The sequence below is a fragment of the Wyeomyia smithii genome, chromosome 3, assembly GCF_029784165.1.
Source record: "Wyeomyia smithii strain HCP4-BCI-WySm-NY-G18 chromosome 3, ASM2978416v1, whole genome shotgun sequence".
NCBI classification, from domain to species: Eukaryota; Metazoa; Arthropoda; class Insecta; order Diptera; family Culicidae; genus Wyeomyia; species Wyeomyia smithii.
The window spans coordinates 100,033,322-100,057,484 of record NC_073696.1 but is presented as its reverse complement, the minus strand read 5'-3'; the positions used below and the strand labels follow the sequence as shown (position 1 = coordinate 100,057,484).

The 24,163-nt window shown below is 40.5% G+C and overlaps 1 protein-coding gene across 1 annotated transcript in view; it reads left to right on the top strand.

Annotated features, from left to right (window-relative positions):
- The window catches only part of LOC129727077 (cyclin-dependent kinase 5 activator 1), an 83,692-nt gene that overhangs the window by 41,675 nt on the left and 17,854 nt on the right, over nucleotides 1-24,163 (top strand). Inside the window, exon 2 of the mRNA XM_055684494.1 lies at nucleotides 15,415-15,552. Within this exon, the coding sequence (XP_055540469.1) occupies nucleotides 15,415-15,552 (138 nt within the window). The remainder of the gene's footprint in view (nucleotides 1-15,414; nucleotides 15,553-24,163) is intronic.

The window sequence follows — 24,163 nt, the reverse complement described above, 5'->3', positions numbered from 1 at the left end:
TTTTTTCGCCATCACAGTTAGAGTTTGATTGATAGAGCTGTCAATTTTTTTTGCTAACTCATGGGTTAGTATGATTGATGATGCATGAGTAGTTTCGTCAGTGCGATTAAAGGTAAACCCATGAAAAATCGGCAACTTTTGTCCATTTTTATCATCGCAAACGTTATGCAGACACGTTCCTTTACGAAAACCGTTAAAAGTTTGATGAATATTGAGGCATCGCGAGATGAATGATTGAGCAGTGATTTAAGTATTGAGATGAATATGAGAGCGTTGTGAAAAATGGTTTGTCTCACGAAATTTAGAATAAACTTCGCTAAGATTACTATACTTTTATTGCTGGGTGATTCTAAAAAAGCAGGCTAACGTATTTAATTTATTTTTTGCAATGATTCGGTGAAAATTTGGTGTTTAATCTGTACCTTCTCCGCGAATGTCGGTTTAGTGAGATGAATGATGGAACAAATACCCTTTAACATATATTTAGCTTTGATAATATTCCGGGTGGACATGTATATTTATTTACAATTGATTAATGAAAAGACGGACGATCAAAATATATTTCAAAACAAACTGAAATTGAGAGCTATTAGATCCATCCACAATTGGGAATTCCCCGCAACAAAATCATATCAAACTGCTCTTGTTTATGCATTGCTTTTTTTTGTACCCAAGGGTGAACCTCTACCAGATGAAATGTAACAGAGTGCTGAAAATGTAATAAAACCGCAGTTCAATTGTCACTGTGGGATGGTATGAATTTTTCAGCAAGATTCTCCCTCGCGCGAACCCGCACTACTGCTGAGGTTTGCTGTTCCGGTTTGCAACGGTCGTAAATATATATAATGCATGGTTGATGCTGATAGCCGGTCACCAGCGTAAACTTGCCAACAGAACTGTGGTAAATAAATGTCCATTAAATTTTAAAAAAATATCTACGGGTGTAAAATTGAACTTGGTAATCATCGATGTACTCTCCAGTTTATAGCTTGACGGTATACCAATTCAAGACGAAACAGAAGTGCAATCATATAAATCGTGGTCGTAAAAATGGATTGTTTACAATCAAATTAATCCTTATTTTTATCTGAAATTTGACATGAGAACATTTTAAAAATACCGGTTCAGTGACGCGGAATAATCTTCCCTAGGAAGAACTTGATTATTTGTAAAACTATAAAAAGCTTTGTGAAAAGAGATAACATAAATTTAGCATATTTTGCGATGTTCAGATCTTTGCCGTCTAACTAACTAACTCTAGGAAGGCATCAAATAACTACATTACTTTTGCCCAAAAACTTGAAATCCACATCCCGTCATAAACCTGTCGGAAAGTTTTCCCTTCGATGCTCAAGCAAACGCAAGTTTAGCATACATCGAGCGTATGCTAGCTTGTTCCATCCCGAGTGTTACTAGTGATAAGATCCGAATTTGCGGAAAGTAGTCAGAGGAACTGCAGCACTATTTATTGCAAAGGTCTGCCGAAATGAGAAGGGATGACAGAAGAAACTAATCCTTTTAGCTAAAAGATCAATCACCATTCGTTGAGTGAGAGTAGCATACGGAGCTTAGCGCATTTGCTAGCTCGTCGTATGACTACTGTAGGGAAAAAGATCTAACTTTCTTGATTGATTGGAAAAACAACTCAGTGGATATCATTGCCGGGTAGAATGTTCCCACTGCAGCTGAGTCTGGAAATGTTTGCCTAGGTAATTGGTTCCGACAGCTTTTAGCAGTTGTTTTCACTGTGAAGTTTATTGCTGCAGGGTAAACTTTACCTGTAGCTATCGTTATGATTAGTCTCGACTCTTAGGTGGATGTTGGCTTACTTTCGAAGTTAGGATCCGGATATACGCAGTTTTAGAAACAAGTTCTAAAGAACAGGAATCTCATCTCAAATACGGTTCTTTGCATAAGACTTAGAACCGTTAATATTAGGGAGATTATTAGAATTTCTGCCTCCCTTCTCGCCACAATAACTACTCCCAGTGGAGTTCAAATAACATGCAGGATTAAAAAACCAATGTTTTTCTCAGTAAAATGCTTCGATAACATTTGAACTTCGACACGCAAGTTGAATCCTCTCATGATTCACCCCGATTCGATCATGATACAAACTCAATGATCAAAAAACTGTATATTGAAATGCATTCAAGTCGAATAAAAAAAATCTTTCTTTAAAGTAGAGGGATAGATTGTTTCTAGATTGGTCCGTTTTTGATACAGCACTCTACTTCCAGGAGAAAAGCGACTCTTTATTCAATAATCTTACCCCACCAGCCTTCCCACATTTTCGATTAGAGTGTCTGAACGCCTGGATCTTCACCCTCTAAATGAAAGTTTAGAGTGTTGAAACAATCTTTGCTATGGCTGCTTTTTAGGAAAAAAGACAGGTTTTTATAGTATTTTTTTTTTAATATTTTTTGAATAGTTAAACAACATGCTTGAGACTTTGACTTGCCCAGAAAACAATCTGGCTTATAGTTTAAATCATAGGGAATCCGTTGACAATTTAAAACATAGAATTTAATTGAAATTCGAAGTGCCTAAAACTTTTAAATCTTGAAAAATCTGTCTTTTTTATAAATCGCATTCTAAACCGCATTTCCCAAAGTTACTGCCATAGTAAACGTTATTGTTAATACTTTAAGCTTTCATTTCAAAGTTGAGCCTCCAGGTTACCAGATATAATGCAATTCTGGATCACCCTATTATCGATTTATTTCCAATAAGCAATTTATTGCCCTTTAAATGCACAATTTATTGCTGCACAAAGCTATTTGCAATCGCCATCATGGCTTGACTTGCACAATTTAATGAATATACATATTTGTGGTGCGAAAGGCATGCCAGTATGTTGACATCACTCATTAAGAGATATTATTCCCATTGTTTGGAATTCGGTTTTGCGACTTGTGCAGAAAAGAAAGTAATGATCTCTCTAGAAAAAAGTTGTCATGCAAAGTACAATGCTATGATCGAGTGCAAAAGTAACCAATTACCAACATTTTATTTTGACAAACATACAGTGTTGATAATTGGATTTAATAAAATAAAGTTGAGCTTCGAAATTTCTCATTAGTGATACAAAACACTCTTGATCTTGGGTAAGTTACGCTATAAACATAATAAATTAACAGCAAGTGTACTATGTATATAATAAACTCATTTAAACCACGGAGTTTCGTGAATGCCGTAATCAGCACTGATTGAATATTTTCATTTCAATTTGCTTTGTGCAGTATAACTCTGGCTGAACAGCAATCCGCATGCCCTCCGGATATATTTTTTTTTTTTCGTTGAAAAATTTTCATTTCATCCATAATGAGCTTTCCTCAGCTCGGGTGTTACACGGGCGCACTGTACTGTGCTGCTGCTGCTGCTCACCGACGGCGACGAGGACGACGACGGTGTAACGTTAACGATGATGACAGAGAATACGTCAGTGCAGCGACGAAAATGCTCCTCTCGCTACGAATTTCCACATGAACGAAATCGAAATAAATTTTCTGCCAACGACGCAGTCAGTATTCGTCCGTACAGCTGCCGCCTGGCAAATGTTCATCGAAACGAAATCACTCGAGACTAGGGAAGTTAATTGCTCCACGTAACGAGTAATTTACGCCTTGCCTAACTTTCAGGCTTCTCCCGTTTCGTACTTTGATTTCCTTTCATATGTTCACTCGGTAGCTAGTACGGGTAATTAACATTCCGTGTCCGTTTTGTTCCCTGCAACGGCCGACTTCCGAGTCCTTGCGCAAGGATGCTCCTCGGCTTGTGATTTAATATGAAAATACACACACGTCAGAATGGCAGCTGAGCACTCAAAACCGCAATTTTAAACAAGTTTTACGAAAGCTGCAATTAATTCGATTGTAGGCTATAATTGCGATGTACGGTAAAATAAAATGACAAACAATATTTTTTAACCATTTTACAATCAATTGAGAAAAATCTTTATACTGAGTCCTTCTTTAGCATTAATTACTTAGAAACTTATTTGAGCCTTTCAGCGACAATAAATGACAACCGCGATCGCAAAAGACAATATTACTAAAAAAGTTCTAGCAGTGATTTAAAAATAAAAACAGCCGGTTTGATGATGAGTAAAACAGGTGGGTTCAAATTTGTAGCAATTCATTGTTTATTTTCAGATTTTTGTGAAAAAAATATTGGGGTACCTACCAAAAACCGTCAATATACCGTCACAATATGAACCACCACAATATAAACAAACCTAACATTATAGACAGGAGAAGACGTTATAAACGTGAAGTTTGATTGATAATCGGTAATTCCCATTTCTTCTTAGACTTGAACGGACAAAGACGAACTCAGAAACGTTAACGTTAACGAACAAGAAACAGTTTATTGAAAAATGATCGTAGATAATGATTGCACGTCTTGACTGCGAATGACTGAAAGTCTTCTCCATAGCCGCTTTTCAACGGCATGGCAGTGCCTACTTCGTCACCCACTTTTTGACTGTGGAGCCCAACTGTTTGCCGTAGATATTCGAATCATTCAAGGCCCAGCGCCATCGTGAAGATGTTCACCAACTGTCCTCATAGATCGTCACAGGTTGAATAATCTCAACTGAAGATCACACAGCAGTTCATAACAGAGAACCGACAGCCAGTGACCCTTTTCGTCTTTCCCCACGATTTCGTCATTTGGTATTAATGGATCTGTAGAACCAAAAGTTCCACCAGAAGAGGTCGCTCTAAACCCGGTTAGGAAAGTAAGTAACCTACTTGCACAGACTAACAGACATAACACGTCGAATAAATTTTCAATAAAATCATCGTTCGGACGATTCTAGTACTTTACGTTAGTAACACTAGCACCATCTGCTGTCGTGTTCGCGCTGCGTCGTGTATTTCGACATCAGCGCCAGCGTTAATGCATGTATCAAATGGGGAACTACAAAATATGTATGAGATTGCATGACAGCGCACCAGACGACGTTTTCGCGCGACGACTGTTATTCAATTGAAAATTTGAAATGAATGTTTTTTGTGGCGATGAAGCTAGGTTCCAGTGTTACGTCTGTTAGTCTGTGCTACTTCGGAGTCTGCTGCGCCTTGCGTTGACTACGAACAATATGCACATGTTTGTTGCGAAAAGAGCGTCCCAGGGATTGTTTCTCCCGAGATTGGGATTCTCGAGATGATCACTGCATCCGGAGTCTAGACAGTTCTTCGGCGAGTGGCCGACCTTACCACAGCGGTGGCACTTGCCGGTAAACCTGTTGCTTCTTACTGTCTCTGACGAACGCCATATTTCTCAAATCATCCTGGGGGTCTTTCTCTTCTAGATTCTCTGCCAACTGCTTCCTTAGCAAAGTTAGGCTTTTCTTGTTAATCCTTGCACATTTCAGTTGACATTTACTTCTGCTGAACAATTTCAAGGATTTCATCTGCTCCGAATCCAATGATAACTGACTTGGCCCTTTCTGTCGATTTGATTCCACTTCTTGAGAGCATCGCCCGCTACCGAAGCTGGTTCTGTCAGCATAAAAGAGCATATGTTTATCACAAATAAAAAATCTTTAATGCAGTTAGATACACTATTTAGTTGATATTGTACTGCTACTATTTTGTTTCGTAATAACTGTTACACAAAAACACCGTAATTAAAAAAAAAATCAAATCGCAAACTTTCGAGTCTGCCGGGCCAAAACGTCCCAGATGCAGTATAATAAGCCCCATGTAGAAACTACAAACGTCATATGCCCCTACTACAGCTCAGTACGCGAGCTTGAACAGCTCTTGAAATCTCAGAAGTAAACGCTAAAGCAATGAAACATATCAGCCTAACTAGAGGTGGGGCCTATCGCCCGGAGCAGTAGTGTAGTAGAAAGCATGAAACATTTAAGGGGCCATCCACATACCACGTGGACAAATTTTAAACGATTTTAACCCCCACGACCCCCCCCCCCCACCGTGGACAACTGCTCATATAAATTCTAAAAATTTTGTATTGACCGTGAACACTACACATAACCCCTCCCCCCCAAAGCTATCCACGTGATATGTGGATGGCCCCCAAGCAAAGTATTAACCCTGTAGTGCAGTGGTTCCCAACATTTATGGCTTCGCGGCTCCTTTTGCTAAATACAAGAGCTCCGCGGCCTCCTATGCGAAGCTAAAAGAGCTCCGCGGCCTCCCAGAAGAATTTCAGATACAAGTTTTGCTATACGAGGCTTCGTTTTTCAGTCTCATATCGATTGCAAGTCTAATTTGTTTCACGTTTTAGTCCTAGTACGCAAAAGAGTTGAAATTCCGCCTTCACAGAGGTATCCAGAAAGAAATTAAGTCTCGCGGACTCCTTGGCGGCCGCGGACCCCCGGTTGAGAACCACTGCTCTACTGCCCAAATTAATTTTAGACGGACTTCATAGTAACATAGTAAACATTTTTAAAGTATTGATTGAAGCGTTTAAGAGGTTTAACTGAAGATCGTCTAAAAGCAGCACTGGGCACTAGAGCGTTAAGTTCTGCTAGTGACAACTACCAAACTTGCACAGACGATATATCCCATGACTTACAAGGATCTTCCAACATTCTCATATCTTATTTTGACCTAGAATACGTTTTACTTTAATAGAGTGTCATTTTGAAATATTGTGAAACGGCAAAATGAATGATTTTAAATGCTTAAAGCTTTGTTACCATTGAATGGATTTTAGTCATTGATAGATAGAGAACAAATTTCTCTACCTTATGAAAACAAGTTTTGAAACATTTTTTCATAGTTGAGGGGTTTAAATTCATAGCCAATTGTTTATTTGATCGGCCACTAGCACATCGCGAGGCTATCGGTCCGGTAATTTATTTATAGTTCAAACCAATCGCGTGCCGCAATGATGCAATGATGTAAACGATTTGTTGTTGCTGCTGCTTCGTTCGCTCGAGTGCACAACGATAGTCACATATAAAAGCTAGCATGCAACAATTTAGTCTTCATTGTTCCTCCAGCCAAACTTATGATTTGTTGAAAACCGGATCGACCAGTAGCAAGCAGACTTGCCGCAGCGTAGCAGGCGCCGATTTTATGTTTGTATGTTGTTTGCTGCAACACACACTCATTTCATTGCAGCATTCCGTAGCGAACGGCGCCTTGTTTTTTAGCGCAGTTGTATCCGAGTTTAGTCCAAGTTGTGTAGTTGCATTATTCTAACGGTTTGATTTGTACCACACATTCTGAACAACTTAATAACAACAACAACAAAATTGAAACATTATTCAAACTGGCTCGATAGTTAAAATACGATAGTTAGAATATGATCGCCAAAATTTTCGGCGAGACTTTTTATTCGCTTGAAATAAATGCATACATCATATTTCATAATTTGCACGGTAAAAAAATCCAGTATTGCTTCATGAACATGTTTGTGGCCTCGATAAAGGCCAATTGTAATTTGTACTTGGCAGAAGCTACGAAACAATTCACTTTGAGCTAGTGTATTTCGTAATACCTTTGGCTTCGGACCGGCGTACTTCACTAGCTTTCCAGGTAACAGCGAGAGCACGGGAGACTGCACTTGGCTGCTCTGCCGTTTGTCCGTAGCTCGCTGGTGTCCTCGATGTCATCTTGATGACAAGTTTGTTGACGGTTGAACAATTGACGGAAAACTAATGCATTTCGCGCGCAACGTTCGTCCTCAAATCTAAAAAACAACTTTTTTTACTTTCTTTCATAATACCGTGTGCGTGGCCCCGCCCACTTGTCGCGTTAGTCCTCCCCGTAGGTGTTTAAAATAGTCGCACGGGTTTATTTCATCACATCATCATTCATTAGTGCATTGATTCTCGCGCGGAGTGTATATTTAAAAATCGGTTCCAGCTTGCATTTATTCCACGTATTTATCGTAATTACGTCCCTTCTTACCTTCGGAGAAAACAGGAAAAAGGCATTATTCGATTGATTGCCAACTTTGTAGAAAATAAACTCAATCGTCCTTTTAGGAAAGATCACTTGCTTGGAAAAAAGGAAAAAAAAGTTCAAACCGTTTTATTATTATTATTGGTTTTTCGACAGCGTATATGCTAAACTTATTACCAAACAAGTCCAGTGACAGCGAGTGTATTGTCGAAAGGCAAGCAAAATGATTAAGGGAACATCCATAAATGACGTAGCATTCGAGGAGGTAGGGGAGTGGGTCAAGCCAAGCTACGGTAGCAAATATGAAAATTAAAAAAAGGGGGGGGGGGGTTGTTATATAGCTACGTAATTTTCCAGAGGGGTGCCTGACTTTGTGACGAAATGCTACGATGGGGAGGGGCGGTCGAAAAAAAACCTAAAAAAGCTTCGTCATATTCTTTGGAGGAAATGGTATCCTGCTCGGATTCTGATTCTTGCGAACTTTTTGCGAAGTTTTTCACTTCTGTATTCGCCTCCGATTGTGCCTCGAATGACGATGCTGCGCGCGCCGCTGCGAATGTGCTAGCAGATCTTGTTCATTTTGACATCTTCGAAGTTACACATGATATGGTTACTGCCGCCGCTAAGAAACTCAAATGTTCGTACACTGTTGGTCCCGATGGAATACCGGCCGTGCTGTTGTGTCGTTGCATTGATATTCTAGCCGCTCCACTTTGCACCATATTCAACAAGTCTTTGGTACAAGGGAAGTTCCCCGAGGTCTGGAGGCACTCCTATATGTTCCCGGTCTTCAAAAGTGGTGATCGTTGTAATGTCAAAAATTATCGTGGAATAACCAATTTGTCTGCCGCGTCTGAACTTTTCGAGATAATTGTAAGCTCTGTTGTATTGAGTGGCGCACGCAACTACATTTCTTCGGACCAACATGGTTTACTCCCCGGGCAATCTGTGACAACGAATCTAATGCATTTCACGTCGCATTGCATTTCAGAACTCGAACGTAAAGTACAAGTCGATATCATTTACACAGACCTCAAAACTGTTTTTGACCAAATCGACCATAAAACATTGTTAAACAAAATCTCCCGACTTGGTGCTTCATGTCGGTTCGTTAAGTGGCTTGAACCGTTCCTGCGCGATAGAATTTTACAAGTCAAGCTGGGCGTTCACGAATAAGTCTGGTGTACCACAAGGTAGTAACCTTGGGCCGCTTCTCTTCATTATTTTCTTCAACGATGTCGCTGATGCTCTTGGGACCGGTTGCAGATTAGTTTACGCCGAAGATTTGTAAATATATTCGACGATTCGCAACATCGAGGATTGTTATCGTTTACAATCACTTTTAAATACATTTGTGACGTGGTGTAAACTAAACTCTAAACTTTCATCGCACTCAAACGCCAATCATTTTCAACTATACTGTCGATGGAAAAGTGCTGCGTAGAGTCGATTGCGTAACTGATCTTGGAGTTATTCTTGACCGGAAGCTTACTTTTGATAAACATCGCGCTGCAGTTATTTCGAAAGCAGGTAGGCGATTGGGATTCATCGCTAAAGTTGTGCGTGACTTCAAGGACCCTCACAGTATAAAGCAATGTATTGTTCGCTAGTGCGCATCTTACTTGAAAACGTTAGTGTGGTGTGGACTCCACACCAGCTGTCGTGGAACCTGCGCCTTGAACGTGTACAAAGACGATTCATTCGACTGGCCCTGAGAGATTTACCTTGGCGTGATTCTACCAACCTATTGCCCTATCCGAACCGCTGTCATCTACTTGGACTTGACACTACAGAACGCCGCCGTTACAGCAGGCTGTATTTATCGCCAAGATTTCAAATGCTGAACTGGATTTCCCGAAGCTGCTGTCCATGATGAATTTTCGTGCATCTCAACGCATGCTGAGGCCCTCTTCTATGCTTGTAAACCAATACCATCGTACAAACTTTGGTTATTATAGACCGTTCCGATAATTATAAATACACTTACGATCAACCGTCATTTCAAATAACGTGCAGTATTCAACCAAACGTTGGCTGCGTCCTGTTGTTTACATCCAAAAGAAACAGATGCTGTCATTTTTCTAACATTTAGTGCGAAATTAGAAAATGCATGGCCTTTCTCCCGAGCAAAGAAAGCGAATTGGGCACCGTGAGTGGTCTTTCTATTAGAAAAATAGCCAGAGAAGAAGGTATAAGTGTCGGAGCAGTTCAAACCGCATTGCGGAAGTATTGTGCACTCTTCAGAATACTTCCGCAATGCGGTTTGAACTGCTCCGACACTTATACCTTCTTCTCCGGCTATTTTTCTAATAGAAAGACCACTCACGGTGCCCAATTCGCTTTCTTTGCTCGGGAGAAAGGCCATGCATTTTCAAAATTTCGCACTAAATGTTAGAAAAATGACAGCCTCTGTTATCATTTACTGATGCCCCAAGACGTGGTAGAAAACCCGGGCCTGTTGATCCCACAATGGGCAAAAAGGTTAAGGAATACTACAAGCGGCATCCTTCAGTATCAGTACGAGATGTGGCGAGAAACCTTGGAACCTCGGCGAGTAATGTTATGCGTGCCAAGGGAAGAATGGGTCTGCAGACCCGTCGGAAGCAGAAGCAGCCAAAACGAAATCCAAAACAAGCTGAATCTGTGAAACCGAGAGCTCGGAAGCTTTATGACAAACTTCTGACCAAAAAAATGGGGTGCGTTATCATGGATGACGAAACCTACATAAAACTGGACTATAAGACTCTGCCAGGACCGCAATTTCATACATCACCGAAGAGAAAGGATGTCTCTGGACCAGAGAAAGCCATTTACACCGAAAAATTTGGCAAGAAGGTAATGGTTTGGCAGGCCTTATTTCAATGTAGGAAAATATCTCGTCCATTCATTACGAATGACACAATGAATGGTAAAATTTACGTGAAAGAGTGTTTGCAGAAAAGGTTGTTACCCATGGTTAAGCAGCATAACAATACTCCAATCTTTTGGCCCGATCTTGCTTCCTGCCATTATTCTAAGGATGCACTAGGGTGGTATAAAACAAATAATGTCACATGTGTCCCAAAACAGATGAATCCTCCGAACTGCCCTGAAATTCGCCCTATTGAAACTTTTTGGGCTTTGACCAAGGCAAAGCTGAGGAAATATGTCAAACCAGCGGACAATGTTGAAAAATTTGAAAAAGATTGGCTTAAAGTGGTAAAAATGGTCGGAGAACACACTGTGCAAAAGCTTATGAGTAGTGTTAAGATAAAAGTTAGAGAACTCGCGTATTCTACGAAAAATAATCCCAACTTGAATTGAAACTGGAAAGAAAACACTTATTATCTATATTTCAGAATAAAATGACCCGATAAATCCTGTATTTTTTGTTTTATTCAAGAAAGAAGATGTATTTATAATTTTCGGATCAGTCTATATGAACCTGCTGCGTTTAGTGTAAGAACTTTCACGAGTGTAGAGCATTTATTTGAGTATGATGAGCCAAGTCGTATTTTTAAGCATAGAATAACTAATAGTAGAAACTTTTAATGGCTCTTTTAACATTCATTAAGACTTTACGTCAGATGATATAAATAAATAAATAAATAAATAAATAAATAAATAAATAAATAATAACAATAATAAAGGCACAGACAAACAGACGTGCCACTCGAAGACGATCTCATCGACCAGAAAAATAACGATTGTTTTGAAATTTTGCTTAGTGGGCAATAATGCTGCTAGTGTCGCTATAAGCAAGCGTACACATTCATTATCAAAGACAAAAACTGTAATGCCGCTGGTGTTGATATAAGCAAGTCATTAGCAAAAACAAAAACCATTTTACGAAAGCAAATTAGTATGCAATAAGCTCACATGGTGGCGCATGAGTGTAAAGTTTCGGATAAGGACGAAGATTTCTGAGGATTTTTCTTCGAAGTGGCATGTCTGTTTGTCTGTGATAAAGGGTTATTTTTCAACTTTTTTAATGCAAGTCACAAACGACGTAACTTGTATACAAACTTTTATCAAAGACATTTTTTGTTCGTCTTGATGTTGTTTATTTTTCGCCCTCCCCTTGGCTTACTTTGATAACCTTGGACATAAAAAGAGTTCGAAATTTGTATCAGCCTTAATGAGTTTTCCACATTTATTAGCCACACTTGAAAAAGTCAACTGAAAGTATCTTAAATATTTCCCTATAAGGCGGAGTAATAAATTTGCAGCCTGCGATCAATTTATTGAATGAGTTTATCTACTTCTTGTGTGAACGTGTCGGGATGCAAATGGGATAAAACTATTTTTTTAGATTGATTGTTTGTCGAGGGGTGCGCGTATTCTACGTCAGTTATACGATCGTGTCTTGGATAGAACCCTCTGACTATTTTTTAGTTTGCGAATATATGGACTTTTATACATGCTTACCCTAAATAAATATGGAGAATTAACAGTGTAAAATGATATATTTAAGTTAAACTAATGAGTTGACACGTTAACATTTAAATCGAACAGATTCAGAAGATAATACGGAAATATTATACAATTGATATATTTACGGAAATAGGCATTTCATTCTTATCTGCTTCTGTCGACAAGTTGATCACTTTTTAATTTTGAAGAATTCAGTTCTAATTTTGATAACCAATTAACACACTAGCTTTATCGAATTACAACCCCGCTTAGTCCAGCAGCGGGTAAAAATACACCTCAGGTACTGCGTTAGAAACGTCTTTGCTAGTCTTCTGCCTAAAGCATTGACGAACAACCTGATCGGCCAGCTGACAGCTATCCGAGTATCGTTCTCGATTCACTTCGACACAGTCCTTCGTCCGTTGAATATACTCAGATTCCACCTTGCCCTGTCCGAATTGTGTATAAATTCTGTCCAACAGAGGGCCCACTTCCGGACACCAGAGACCAGCTCGTATGACGACGCACTGCGTCAGACATGGCAGGTCACGAATTCGATGCGGCCTTGCGGACGGAACTTTCAGTAAATCTTCACACTCATACTTAATCTGACGCAGCTCCCACTGGGACCACGGAATGAATTGCTTCGTATAGACGAGATTGCCATACTGATGGTAGTAGCATCGGAATGATTCGAACGCCATTGATAACGAGTCCCCAGCCGGAACCTTCATGGGCAACTTCTCTAGGCACTGTTCGGTGCGATTCACATTTAAAACATCATAACAATCCGGTCGAAAGAAGCTTCGGATCACTGTTGACTGTAGCCCACTGTAATCGTCCCAAAAGCGCAACAGCATTCCAACACAACGTATGAAACGTTTCGTTTCCAGATCCGTCGGGAAGTCATCTACATCGACGTACTCCGACCACCGGCTGCTGGTGATGTTGAGATACTGAAAGCACTCGCGCTGCACTTGGAAGAAATCGCGCTCCAAGCAGAACGATGGAGTCACTTTTGTCAGCAACAACACTAGAACGATTACTATAACCGTGGTCGAGATCATCGCTTACTGGCGGTGTGCAATGAGACAGCAATTGATTCTTTCTCGGTAGATATCCACTGATGCATTGCCGCTGCTGCGGCGCTGTTTTATTATCTCACAGTGGGCAGCTCGAACGTGACGATTACGTGATTGCTGGTCAAGTACGACTAAATCTAAACATGATACCAAAACATGATTGGTCTGTCTGATGTGTGCCCGATATTGTTTGGCCAAAACGTGGTAGTGAAATATTTCATCTCCTACGGTAAGTGTTGGCTTGTGAAATGTTTTATACACGCAATGGGTTTTATTACAACATGTAGGACAACAAACCACGTTGTTGTAGACATATTTTTTCCACGATTACTAGATTAAACGAGTGTCTGAGCACATCTTACAAATCTACAGAAATGACATTATTAGTGTTCAACTTTTTGAAACTCTTTTTTTTTGTGAACATTAATAAGATTAAAAAGTGACAAATATGTCAAAGATTGCTAACATACTCAACATAAAATTTAATTAGCCCGTGTGCAAGGTTTGGCATGCCGTCATGGCAATTATTCACGAAACAAAAACCGTGCTGGCAGAAGACAAGCCAAACTACTACGGACCATTGTGAAATTAAAACATTAGAATGATTAATGGTGCTTTTCCCCGATTTCCCTTCTTGATGAATACTATCCTAGGCATTGGTTATCGCATGGTTTCTGCTATAATCAGCATTACGTTAATTCCCCGTCCACCACGGAACGACGTTTGATTGATTACCTATCGATTCCGGTATATGATGCGATTTTGTATCGAAGCATTTGTCTTCGATATGTCCGCCCAATCAGAAGCCCCGGATGGTTTACCTAACATGCTGAGCTCTCTGGCAGGATGTATTGTTGCTATCGATGTTGTATAACAAACAAACGAGAGCACCTGGAATTTTCTTCGATTTATATGCAGTGCGATTTTCTGCTCGCATTGCACAAAAAAATGATTGCATTTCTAGCTTTTGGATTATCTGAGAAATCTCTCTTTTTTTTATTTTTTCCTTTGCTTGCAACGATTCCTTTTTGTAAATCATCGAGCTTCATAACTGTTTCGTTATCGCGGGTGTAATCCTTGTGAACTACGAAACGAAGCATTCAAGGCCACATCAATATTCGTACTGTGCAGTTGGAGTGTTTCTCCGTTCGTAGTTATCTGCAAATTCAGAGCGTTCCAGGTTACTTGCCAGATTAAACCAATTCAGAGCTACTGATGTAATTCGATAAGCCCATTTGTTGAACATTCCGTAGGGTGGCTGTCTGCGAGAGCACCGAAAATAACATTACAGTTTCCATGAACAGGTAGAGACTATTTTTAGATTGCTGAATGCGAAAACATCACCCCCGATGGAGATAGAACGAATGCCGGGTTGAAGCTCTCACTGCGAGATTACAAGAGCAGTTGAACCAGGGCAACTGGTTTCATCTTTACAACGCGCGGTGGGCCACATGAAAATCTGAGGTTAGTTAGTTAAGTTATTTTTCATCGCCCTCTCTCTTAATGTTATCTACCACTCTGACTGCGAAGAGCTCGATGGAAACACATTTCTGACTATGTGAACGAGAGATTACAGAAACAATATTGTGTGGTGAAAACAGAAATTCCGCAAAACCCAAATAATTCTGTTGTTACTTCAAGTAACATTGACCACCACATCCGGTGAAACCAACTCAAATTGGATGATATCATCATAAAGTATTGCTTTACTAGCCACTTATAGCAGCAGGGAAGAGTAATTTGAATCTTGCATGTCGGTCAGTAACGTGTTGCTTAATAACAAGCATTATAGAAATATTACTCCTCTATAGCTATACCTGCAGGATACCTAGGAGCTGGTCATTATCCCTATGTAAGAGACATGTACCAAGAACAACGAAACCGTCACTCGCAATCATACTTGCCGTTCGACTGAAGAGGGTGTGTAATTGCTTTGGTATATTAATTTGTTTCAGTTTTGCCACGCAACTTCACCCATTTTAAGCTGTGTACCATTGAAAAATTGTTGATAACATTTCACTAACAAACGTATTTTCTTTTCACCCACCACACAGGCCTCAACTTCGGAACTGCTGAAATGTTTGGGTATGTTCCTCCATGACCGGTGCCGAAAGTTGCGAGATTTTCAAGCAGGTGACGCCGTGATGTGGCTGCGGGCAGTCGATCGGAGTCTACTGCTTCAAGGTTGGCAGGTAAGTGTACACTGATTACCCTGGGGATCGTCAATGAAAGCATTCAACCTCCAGCGACAAATAGAAACTAGAAATATAATATAGTTTGTACTTGACCTGTGAGGGTTGTCCTTCACGTACAGCCAATATTCAACCGAAATAGCGATAGCGAAAGGTGGAAAAAGTAAAAGGGAAAAGCTCCCACGTGGGCTATTTTGATGCTAATGATTCGAACAGCAGGGATGTGTCCTTTCTCGGAACGATAACTAATGCAGATGAGATATTTATTTTCCAGAGGTGTTCACGTTCTTCAATCATTCTCCTTGTAGTCCTTGTACAATACATCTACAAAGAACGTGATAACTGTACAATACAATAGACAATGCATATTCTATTTTTGTCATATTTGCAAGCCTACATTACGATTCTTATTTGTTCGCTCTGATTGCGATGAAAAGTTGCGTGACATGAAAATGGCTGTCGTGTTACGTACAGCATAAAAGCTGTGAATTACATAGCAGATATTAAGCTCATTAAGTTTGTGGTAGATAATTTTGACAACTAATTTACCTGTTGGAAAGTACCAATTTATTCCTAATCTTTCACTAATGCCGTTATTCTGATAGCGACGAGCTACCGAACGCTTTCCTTGGTAATTGCCAAAGTTTGAGAACAAAAATGACTGGATCGATACTTTTTGATTCAAAGTTACAAGTTTATGGCCGTTGTTATGAGGAAATTAAAAATAAATTAAAAATCTACTGCTGATTTCAATGGAGCATTTTATGTGTTTTTATACTTAATATTGCCTACTTGACAATATTGTGATGGATCTTAGTTTCCATGCACTTTTTCGTACAAATTACAGATTGGTGTGTTAAAAAGTACAAATAGGTAGGGATTCTTGTCCGATATAACAACAATAAAACAGAAATTCGGAATTGATGCAATTCAAAAATTTATCATTTATTTAACTATTTTTAATTTATAATGTATTTATATATTTAATCTGCTGCGTTATTTACGTCAAATTCATGTGACAGATTCTTTAGATTGAAAACCGGTATGTTCTATACGTTATAGTGTTTACGTCGTTCAATGTTGTCAAAATTCCCTTACGTCAAGTAAAATTAGAAATTATTGTCAAAATGTTGTGAATAAATGTGGACATTTCATCTACTTCGTAAACAGAAACAGTGTATCACGCTGCTATTAAAATTCTATTAAAAGTACACCTAATAAAATCGACCAACCTGGTTTCTCTATCACCAAAAATTGTACCTATCAACATACCATAAATTTAAGCTTGTAACGGATTACTATTGGTAAATGCCGATGAACTTTATTGCGGGTTTATATACAATTTTTAATTTATTTATGGGAAATCTGCACAGATTTTCACCACCAGAAATATAATACCAACTTACCCTACCAATCAGACGAGAACCGGTGGCTTGTGCTGTATCAAGAAGTCTTCGCCATGTTGGTTGGTTTCGGGCTGTGTTTCGACAGTTCCTCGGGCGTCTCATCGACCGCAAGTCGTCTTCGATCTGGTCGAGCCATCGTGCACGCTGCGCCCCTTCATTTCTGGTCCCGGCAGGGTTGCTTAAGTAAAGTGATTTCACAGGGTTGTCGATCGGCATTCATACGACGTGACTGTCTATTGACTTTCGCCAGGTGTGCAATGGGGTTCTCTCCAAGCAGCGCCTGCAGCTCATGGTTCATACGCCGTCGTCATTCTTCGTCGTCCGTCTGATGTACTCCACCGTAGATAGTTCGCCGTCCTTCCGAAAACTTCAAGAGCGTTTAGGTCCTCCGCGAGAAGCGTTGTTGTCTCGATTCCGTAGAGGACTACCGGTCTTATCTTATTGTGCCCCTCGTGTCGATGCCCGCCCTCCGGATCACACCCTCAAGGGCGATGTTAAACAGTAGTCAGGAAAGTCCACCACCTTGTCGTAACTCTCTGCGCGATTCAAAAAGGTTCGAGAGTATCCCTGAAATACGCACGAAGCATATCACTTGTGCCATGGTGGTCTTGATCAATCGAGTCAGTTTATCCGGAAATCCATTATCGTGCATGATCTGCCATAGCTGTTCTCGATCGACTATATCATAGGCCGCTGTGAAGTCGATGAAGTTGTGATATGTGGGCACGTTGTACTCGCGATATTTTTGTAAGCTCTGTCGTATTGAGTAGATCTGATTCGTGGTGGCACGGGCTCCCATGAAGACCGCTTCTGAATTAAGGTGATGGACAACGAAACAGCATCTGTGAGAATATTTTGTAGACGGCATTGATAAGCAAGATACCGCGGTAGTTGCAGCACTCTAGCTTGTCGCCCTTCTTTTAGATGGGGCATACGACTCCCTCCATCCAATCTTCCCCCTCCTAAATCCTGGAAATGACCCATTGTCGCGCTCTAGCCAGCGCCTTTCTTCTATGTTTGAAAAGCTCGCTCGGCAGTCCGTCTTTGCTTGCGGCTCTGTAGTTCTTCAGCTTGCCAATCTCACATCGGGGGCTGGTGGTGCAGTTCCTGCTCTTCTCTGTTTATTGTATCGCAATTCAGTTGCCCATCACAGTACTCCTTCCACCTGTCGACCACCTCGCTGGCATCCGTGACAAGGTTCCCATCCGCCTCGTTGAACATGTCGACTTGCGGCACATAGCCTCTGCGAGACTGGTACACCTCCTCTCCGAACCTCCGCGTATCACTGGCACGGAACAGCTGCTCCAGCTCCTCAGGTTCACGATCCTCTTACTGGAACTTCTTTCGTCTGAGAATCGTGCTTATGTCGTTCTGTGCCCGTTTGTAATTGACCTTGTTCTCTTGTGCTGACCTGCCCAGGTTTAGCGCCCATATCCGGTTCTTCTCATTCATCGCTGCCTCGCACTTTCCGTCACACCAATCGTTTCTGCGGTCTCCTCGATAGCTGTGCGAATGTTGAACCAGCTGTCCTTGAGAGGCGATGCTCCAAGCCACTCCGCCGTGGGTAGTACCGCTTTGAGCTGTTGCGCAGCCTGGAAGTCCCGGATTTGCTTGATGATGAGCCGAGGGGCTCGGTGATGTCAGACTGCCAGTCCTCATATCATAGAGATTCTCCAGCTGTGCGCAGAACGCTTCTTGCTCTGCATCGGGTCTTCCTTCGTGATGACAGTGCACATTGATGATAGTGTAGTTGTAGAACCGGCCTGTTATTCTCGTTTGCCATTTGATCACACAACTCTGCATCCTGCCCAGCACTATAAAGCCGGTACCAGCTCATCGGCTGTACCGCCGCTCTGGTAGGACACAGTACTACGGCCACAAACCCTCCGTACCTTCTCCCCAGAATCCTGTCGCCACCCGGGGTGTTCAGCGATCTACAGTTTCATGTACCGAGCTTCCAATCGCCGTCCTTATTTCGTCGCCTAGGTCGTTGCCGATTGTTCCGGTTTGTATTCAATTGTTGATTGTTCGCATTATTTTTGTTTTTTCGCCATGTTACCTTACTAGGGCTGTGGATGCCTAGTCTCGCGACGGGGCTGCCGACTTGGGTGTAGCTCACGAGATACAGCATTTCATAATTCAGCCGTCCGCTGTTTAAGCCACCCATAACATAAAGAATAGACACTTAGGCAAGCTTCCCTCCTACGAGAACAGCTCACCATTTCCTGTCAGCATACGGCATAGTCCTCACCAGTTCACCGATCTTCCCTTGGTTGCTCGTATCCCAGTCGGTGCCAGGTGGAAACAGGAATAGGAGTTGCGAGGACTTTGGACCACACCGGGGTCTATTTTATGCCAACTAGTACGGGTGTACTGCTGGTACGCACTGCCCAGCCGTTTACTAACCAAAATACAGGGTGTTCAATAAGTTCGAATACAACATTTCATCGTTGTGCATACTGTGTATTGGTGTTGGTGTCAGCTTTAGCCTCATATGCATCGGAAATCGACCGTGTATTGATATCGGGGTTTTTTTTTCTTCGGCTCAGCAGTCTTGCCTCATATATAGGCTATACGACTTGCTGTCATTTGTTATTTGTTTACCGCGCACGATGAAGGTGTACTGCGATGTCGTAGAAAAGTTTTTTGCGAGACGTGCCGTTAAGCCTGTATCAGACTAACCGTTGTAGCGGTTGACCGCTACCGTTCCGTTCTTTTTCGACCAATCAGAGCACAGCGGTCGACCGTCGCTTGTTGTTGTTGTAAAAAATAGAATTATTTCTATTTTGGCCGCCAACCGTTCCCAACGGTTGGCGACTGCTGTCATTGACATGGCGAAGGCAAACGTGCCTCTTCACACCTACAGAAAGTCACATATAGAGACTTATCGAATAAAAATGTGTGCTTCTCTTTTTGGCATACACGACAGCCAGTCAAAACATTAATTGCACCGGCAACGCTGCTTGGCAATGTCAAATTTCGACCAACGGGAACGGGAAGGAAAAAAAAAGAAGTTTTGTTTTGATCGTGCGCTAGGAACTTGTTTTTATAAATCTGTGTTTCGTTTGTTAGAAATAGTTCCAGTGCAAGTGAAAAAAACTTGAGCGATCGTGCCTCTCCGGAGGAATATAGTCAAACGGTCAGACTCAGCTTTTTTGCTGCTGCGTTTGCGGGTTTTTGTCGTGTTCGCGTAGTGTTTGTTTTGTGATGCTGATTCACTTGCACGTAGGAAATCCAGCGATCAAATTGGACACAAAATCCAGTCGTCCTCTGGAAGGTATCGACGATGTTCGAGGATGAATCCGGGATCGGAGCACGGCATCGGCACTGGTATCGGCTGCATGGTCATGTCCTTCGCTATTGGACCTATCCTGATGATGAAAAATGTAAGCCTCCGATCGGGAGCATGAATTTGCAGAAGTGCACCCAGACTGGTATGCTCTCGATTGAACAAATTATTATTACAATTTCGACGTCCAGCACCGCCGGATGATGTTGAATCGCGGGTGCTAGCAAAGCAAGGCAATACTGCTATTCAGCGGTAGGTTTTCGTAAATATATGGCTTTCACCGGATACTAATACGTCGACCTATATTTTTACAGGTACAGTAACTATTCGCTAACTGGGCACACTTTAACTGGGCTTCTTTTTAACTGGGCGCTCGCTAACTGGGAGGATTCCCAGTTAAAAAGACAACAAACGTCAAATATCTAAACGAACAGGGGGCATGTGGATTGGGAGCGAAAACTGAAAAATTAAAGTTTCTCTTATCGAGCATATTTAAAATACAAAAACAATAATTTAGCTGATAAATGTTTAAAAGCTTTATTCGAGAGATAAGTTTGCAGTTGTGGCTTCTCTATTTGGTGAACAATTTGAGAACGAAAGCCTTTTATGAAGTTGTCGCGAAGCAGCGTTATCTATCGAACTCCCCCTCGGCGTTGAGATGATATCCCAGTTAGCGAGCTGATTTCAATAACTGGGAAGTGCTCGTCGCCCAGTTAGCGAACAGTTGCTGTATTTGCTGTCAGCTGATTGTTGCGACGAGTGGTGTGCTAATTTTAATATAACACTTGCTTTGCTTGAAGCCTGGGGACATACCGATAGCAGAAGCACGAGTTGCTGAATACGTTCAATCTGCTTAATATCGGTTTTCTGTACAGTTGCCATTGTTAGTTGTATTATTAGTTAGTTAGTGAGTTAGTAGTAGTAGTATTAGTTAGTTATTTATTAAAATTATGTATTCGAACGTCCCAAGCAGATGAAGATTAGTGTCTTATTTTTCAAATAGGATTTTATGTGATGAATTAATTATTTACTAGGTAATATTAATTTAGAATTTATATTGTGTGTTCTGCCATAAACGGAGACATCAACACTATCACATACATTTAACACTTTATTATATTAATAGTTTGTAGTTGCTTTTAAACAAAAAATGAATTGAAATAAAACTCAAACCTATTCTTACATTTATCTTTTACTTGGTATAATTGAGAATTGCAACGATTTTTTCGGAACTAATTCGACATATTTTGTAATGTTTACAAACTAGTAAGCATATGTACAGGGGTCAAAATAAGTAGGATAGGCAAGTGCCGGTAGGCATGACAAACCTGCTAATTTTGGGATGGATTTGATAATTGGTTACCTGATAAAAATGCTTATTTGCATCATTGGCATAGATGAAAAAAAAAATTCTAAAGTGAATGTTTCATCAAGATCAGGAATCGGCAAAGGGCTCATCGAGAAATGGCTATTTCTCATCTGGAAATCCCCAGAGGAACCTGTCTCAGGGAACATTTACGTTTCTGCATAAAAATACAGCGTGTGACACCTATATCTCCAGGATTTTTCATCTGGAATCTTTCAAGAGGCATATTTTTAAATTTAGGCGTCATTGGCCACTTCCGGAACAAACTGGATGTCCCGAAGGAACTCGTAGTGCGAGAATTTACATTTCTACAACAAAATATAGCATGCGACACCTCTATCTTCAGGATTTTTTATCAGGAATCATCCAAAAGACATATTTCTGAACACAGACTGCATTGGCCACTACCGGAACAATCTAAAAATGCCCCGGAGAAACCCGGAATAGAGACATTTCCATTTCTGCATCAAATATAGCGTGCGACACCTCTCTCTTCAGAATTATTAGGCACCTTCCAAAACATATATTTCTGATTAGGGGCCATCCACATACCACGTGGACAGCTTGGGGGGGGGGGGTTGTGGAATGTCCACGGTCCTTACAAAAAAAAAAGAATTAATATGGGCATTTGTCCACGGGGGAGGGGGGGGGGGGTAATAATCGTTAAAAATCTGTCCACGTGGTATGTGGATGGCCCCTTATTGGTTGTTTTGGTCACTTTTGAAACAATCCTCGTCGTGTTCTTTATACTGTAGAGATTAAAAATGAAGAAGGGAAAAGAAAAGTGCTTGACTCTTAGGAAGGGGTTTAAAGGAAGAAATGAAGCAGGGTAGACAGTTGGGAATATATACGGTTGTGAAGCGGACGCATATGCTGGTTGGTCGATTATCCGAAAGCATTGAGGGAAGATTCAACACACCAAAATTTTATGAAGCATTGTCATCCTGAAAAAAAGAAAACCTTCACCATTCGGGAATAATGTTTGCCTCATTGAAAAAAACAGATGATAAGAAAAATTTCACAATACAGTTCAAGAATCAAAAATTGTTTCAAAAGTGACCAACATTACCAATAATCAAAAATATATGTTTTGGAAGATGCCTAATAATTCGAAGAGAGAGGTGTCGCACGCTATATTTGATGCAGAAATGGAAATGTCTCTATTCCGGGTTTCTCCGGGGCATTTTTAGATTGTCCCGGTAGTGGCCAATGCAGTCTGTGTTTAGAAATATGTCTTTCGGATGATTCCTGTTGCAGAAATGTAATTTCTCGCACTACAAGTTCCTTCGGGACATCCAGTTTGTTCCGGAAGTGGCCAATGACGCCTAAATTTAAAAATATGTCTTTTGAATGATTTCAGATGAAAAATCCTGGAGATATAGGTGCCACACGCTATATTTTTATGCAGAAACGTAAATGTTCCCTGAGACAGGTTCCTCTGGGATTTCCAGATGAGAAATAGCCATTTCTCGATGAGCCCTTTGCCGATTCCTGATCTTGATGAAACATTCACTTTAGAAATGTTTTTTTTTTCATCTATGCCAATGATGCAAATAAGCATTTGTATCAGGTAACCAATTATCAAATCCATCCAAAAATTAGCAGGTTTGTCATGCCTACCGGCACTTGCCTATCCTACTTATTTTGACCCCTGTACATATGCTTACTAGTTTGTAAACATTACAAAATATGTCGAATAAGTTCCGAAAAAATCGTTGCAATTCTCAATTATAGCCAGTAAAAGATAAATGTAAGATTAGGTTTGAGTTTTATTTCAATTCATTTTTTGTTTAAAAGCAACTACAAACTATTAATATAATAAAGTGTTAAATGTATGTGATAGTGTTGATGTCTCCGTTTATGGCAGAACACACAATATAAATTCTAAATTAATATTACCTAGTAAATAATTAATTCATCACATAAAATCCTATTTGAAAAATAAGACACTAATCTTCATCTGCTTAGGACGTTCGAATTCATAATTTTAATAAATAACTAACTAATACTACTACTACTAACTCACTAACTAACTAATAATACAACTAACAATGGCAACTGTACAGAAAACCGATATTAAGCAGATTGAACGTATTCAGCAACTCGTGCTTCTGCTATCGGTATGTCCCCAGGCTTCAAGCAAAGCAAGTGTTATATTAAAATTAGCACACCACTCGTCGCAACAATCAGCTGACAGCAAATACAGCAACTGTTCGCTAACTGGGCGACGAGCACTTCCCAGTTATTGAAATCAGCTCGCTAACTGGGATATCATCTCAACGCCGAGGGGGAGTTCGATAGATAACGCTGCTTCGCGACAACTTCATAAAAGGCTTTCGTTCTCAAATTGTTCACCAAATAGAGAAGCCACAACTGCAAACTTATCTCTCGAATAAAGCTTTTAAACATTTATCAGCTAAATTATTGTTTTTGTATTTTAAATATGCTCGATTAGAGAAACTTTAATTTTTCAGTTTTCGCTCCCAATCCACATGCCCCCCGTTCGTTTAGATATTTGACGTTTGTTGTCTTTTTAACTGGGAATCCTCC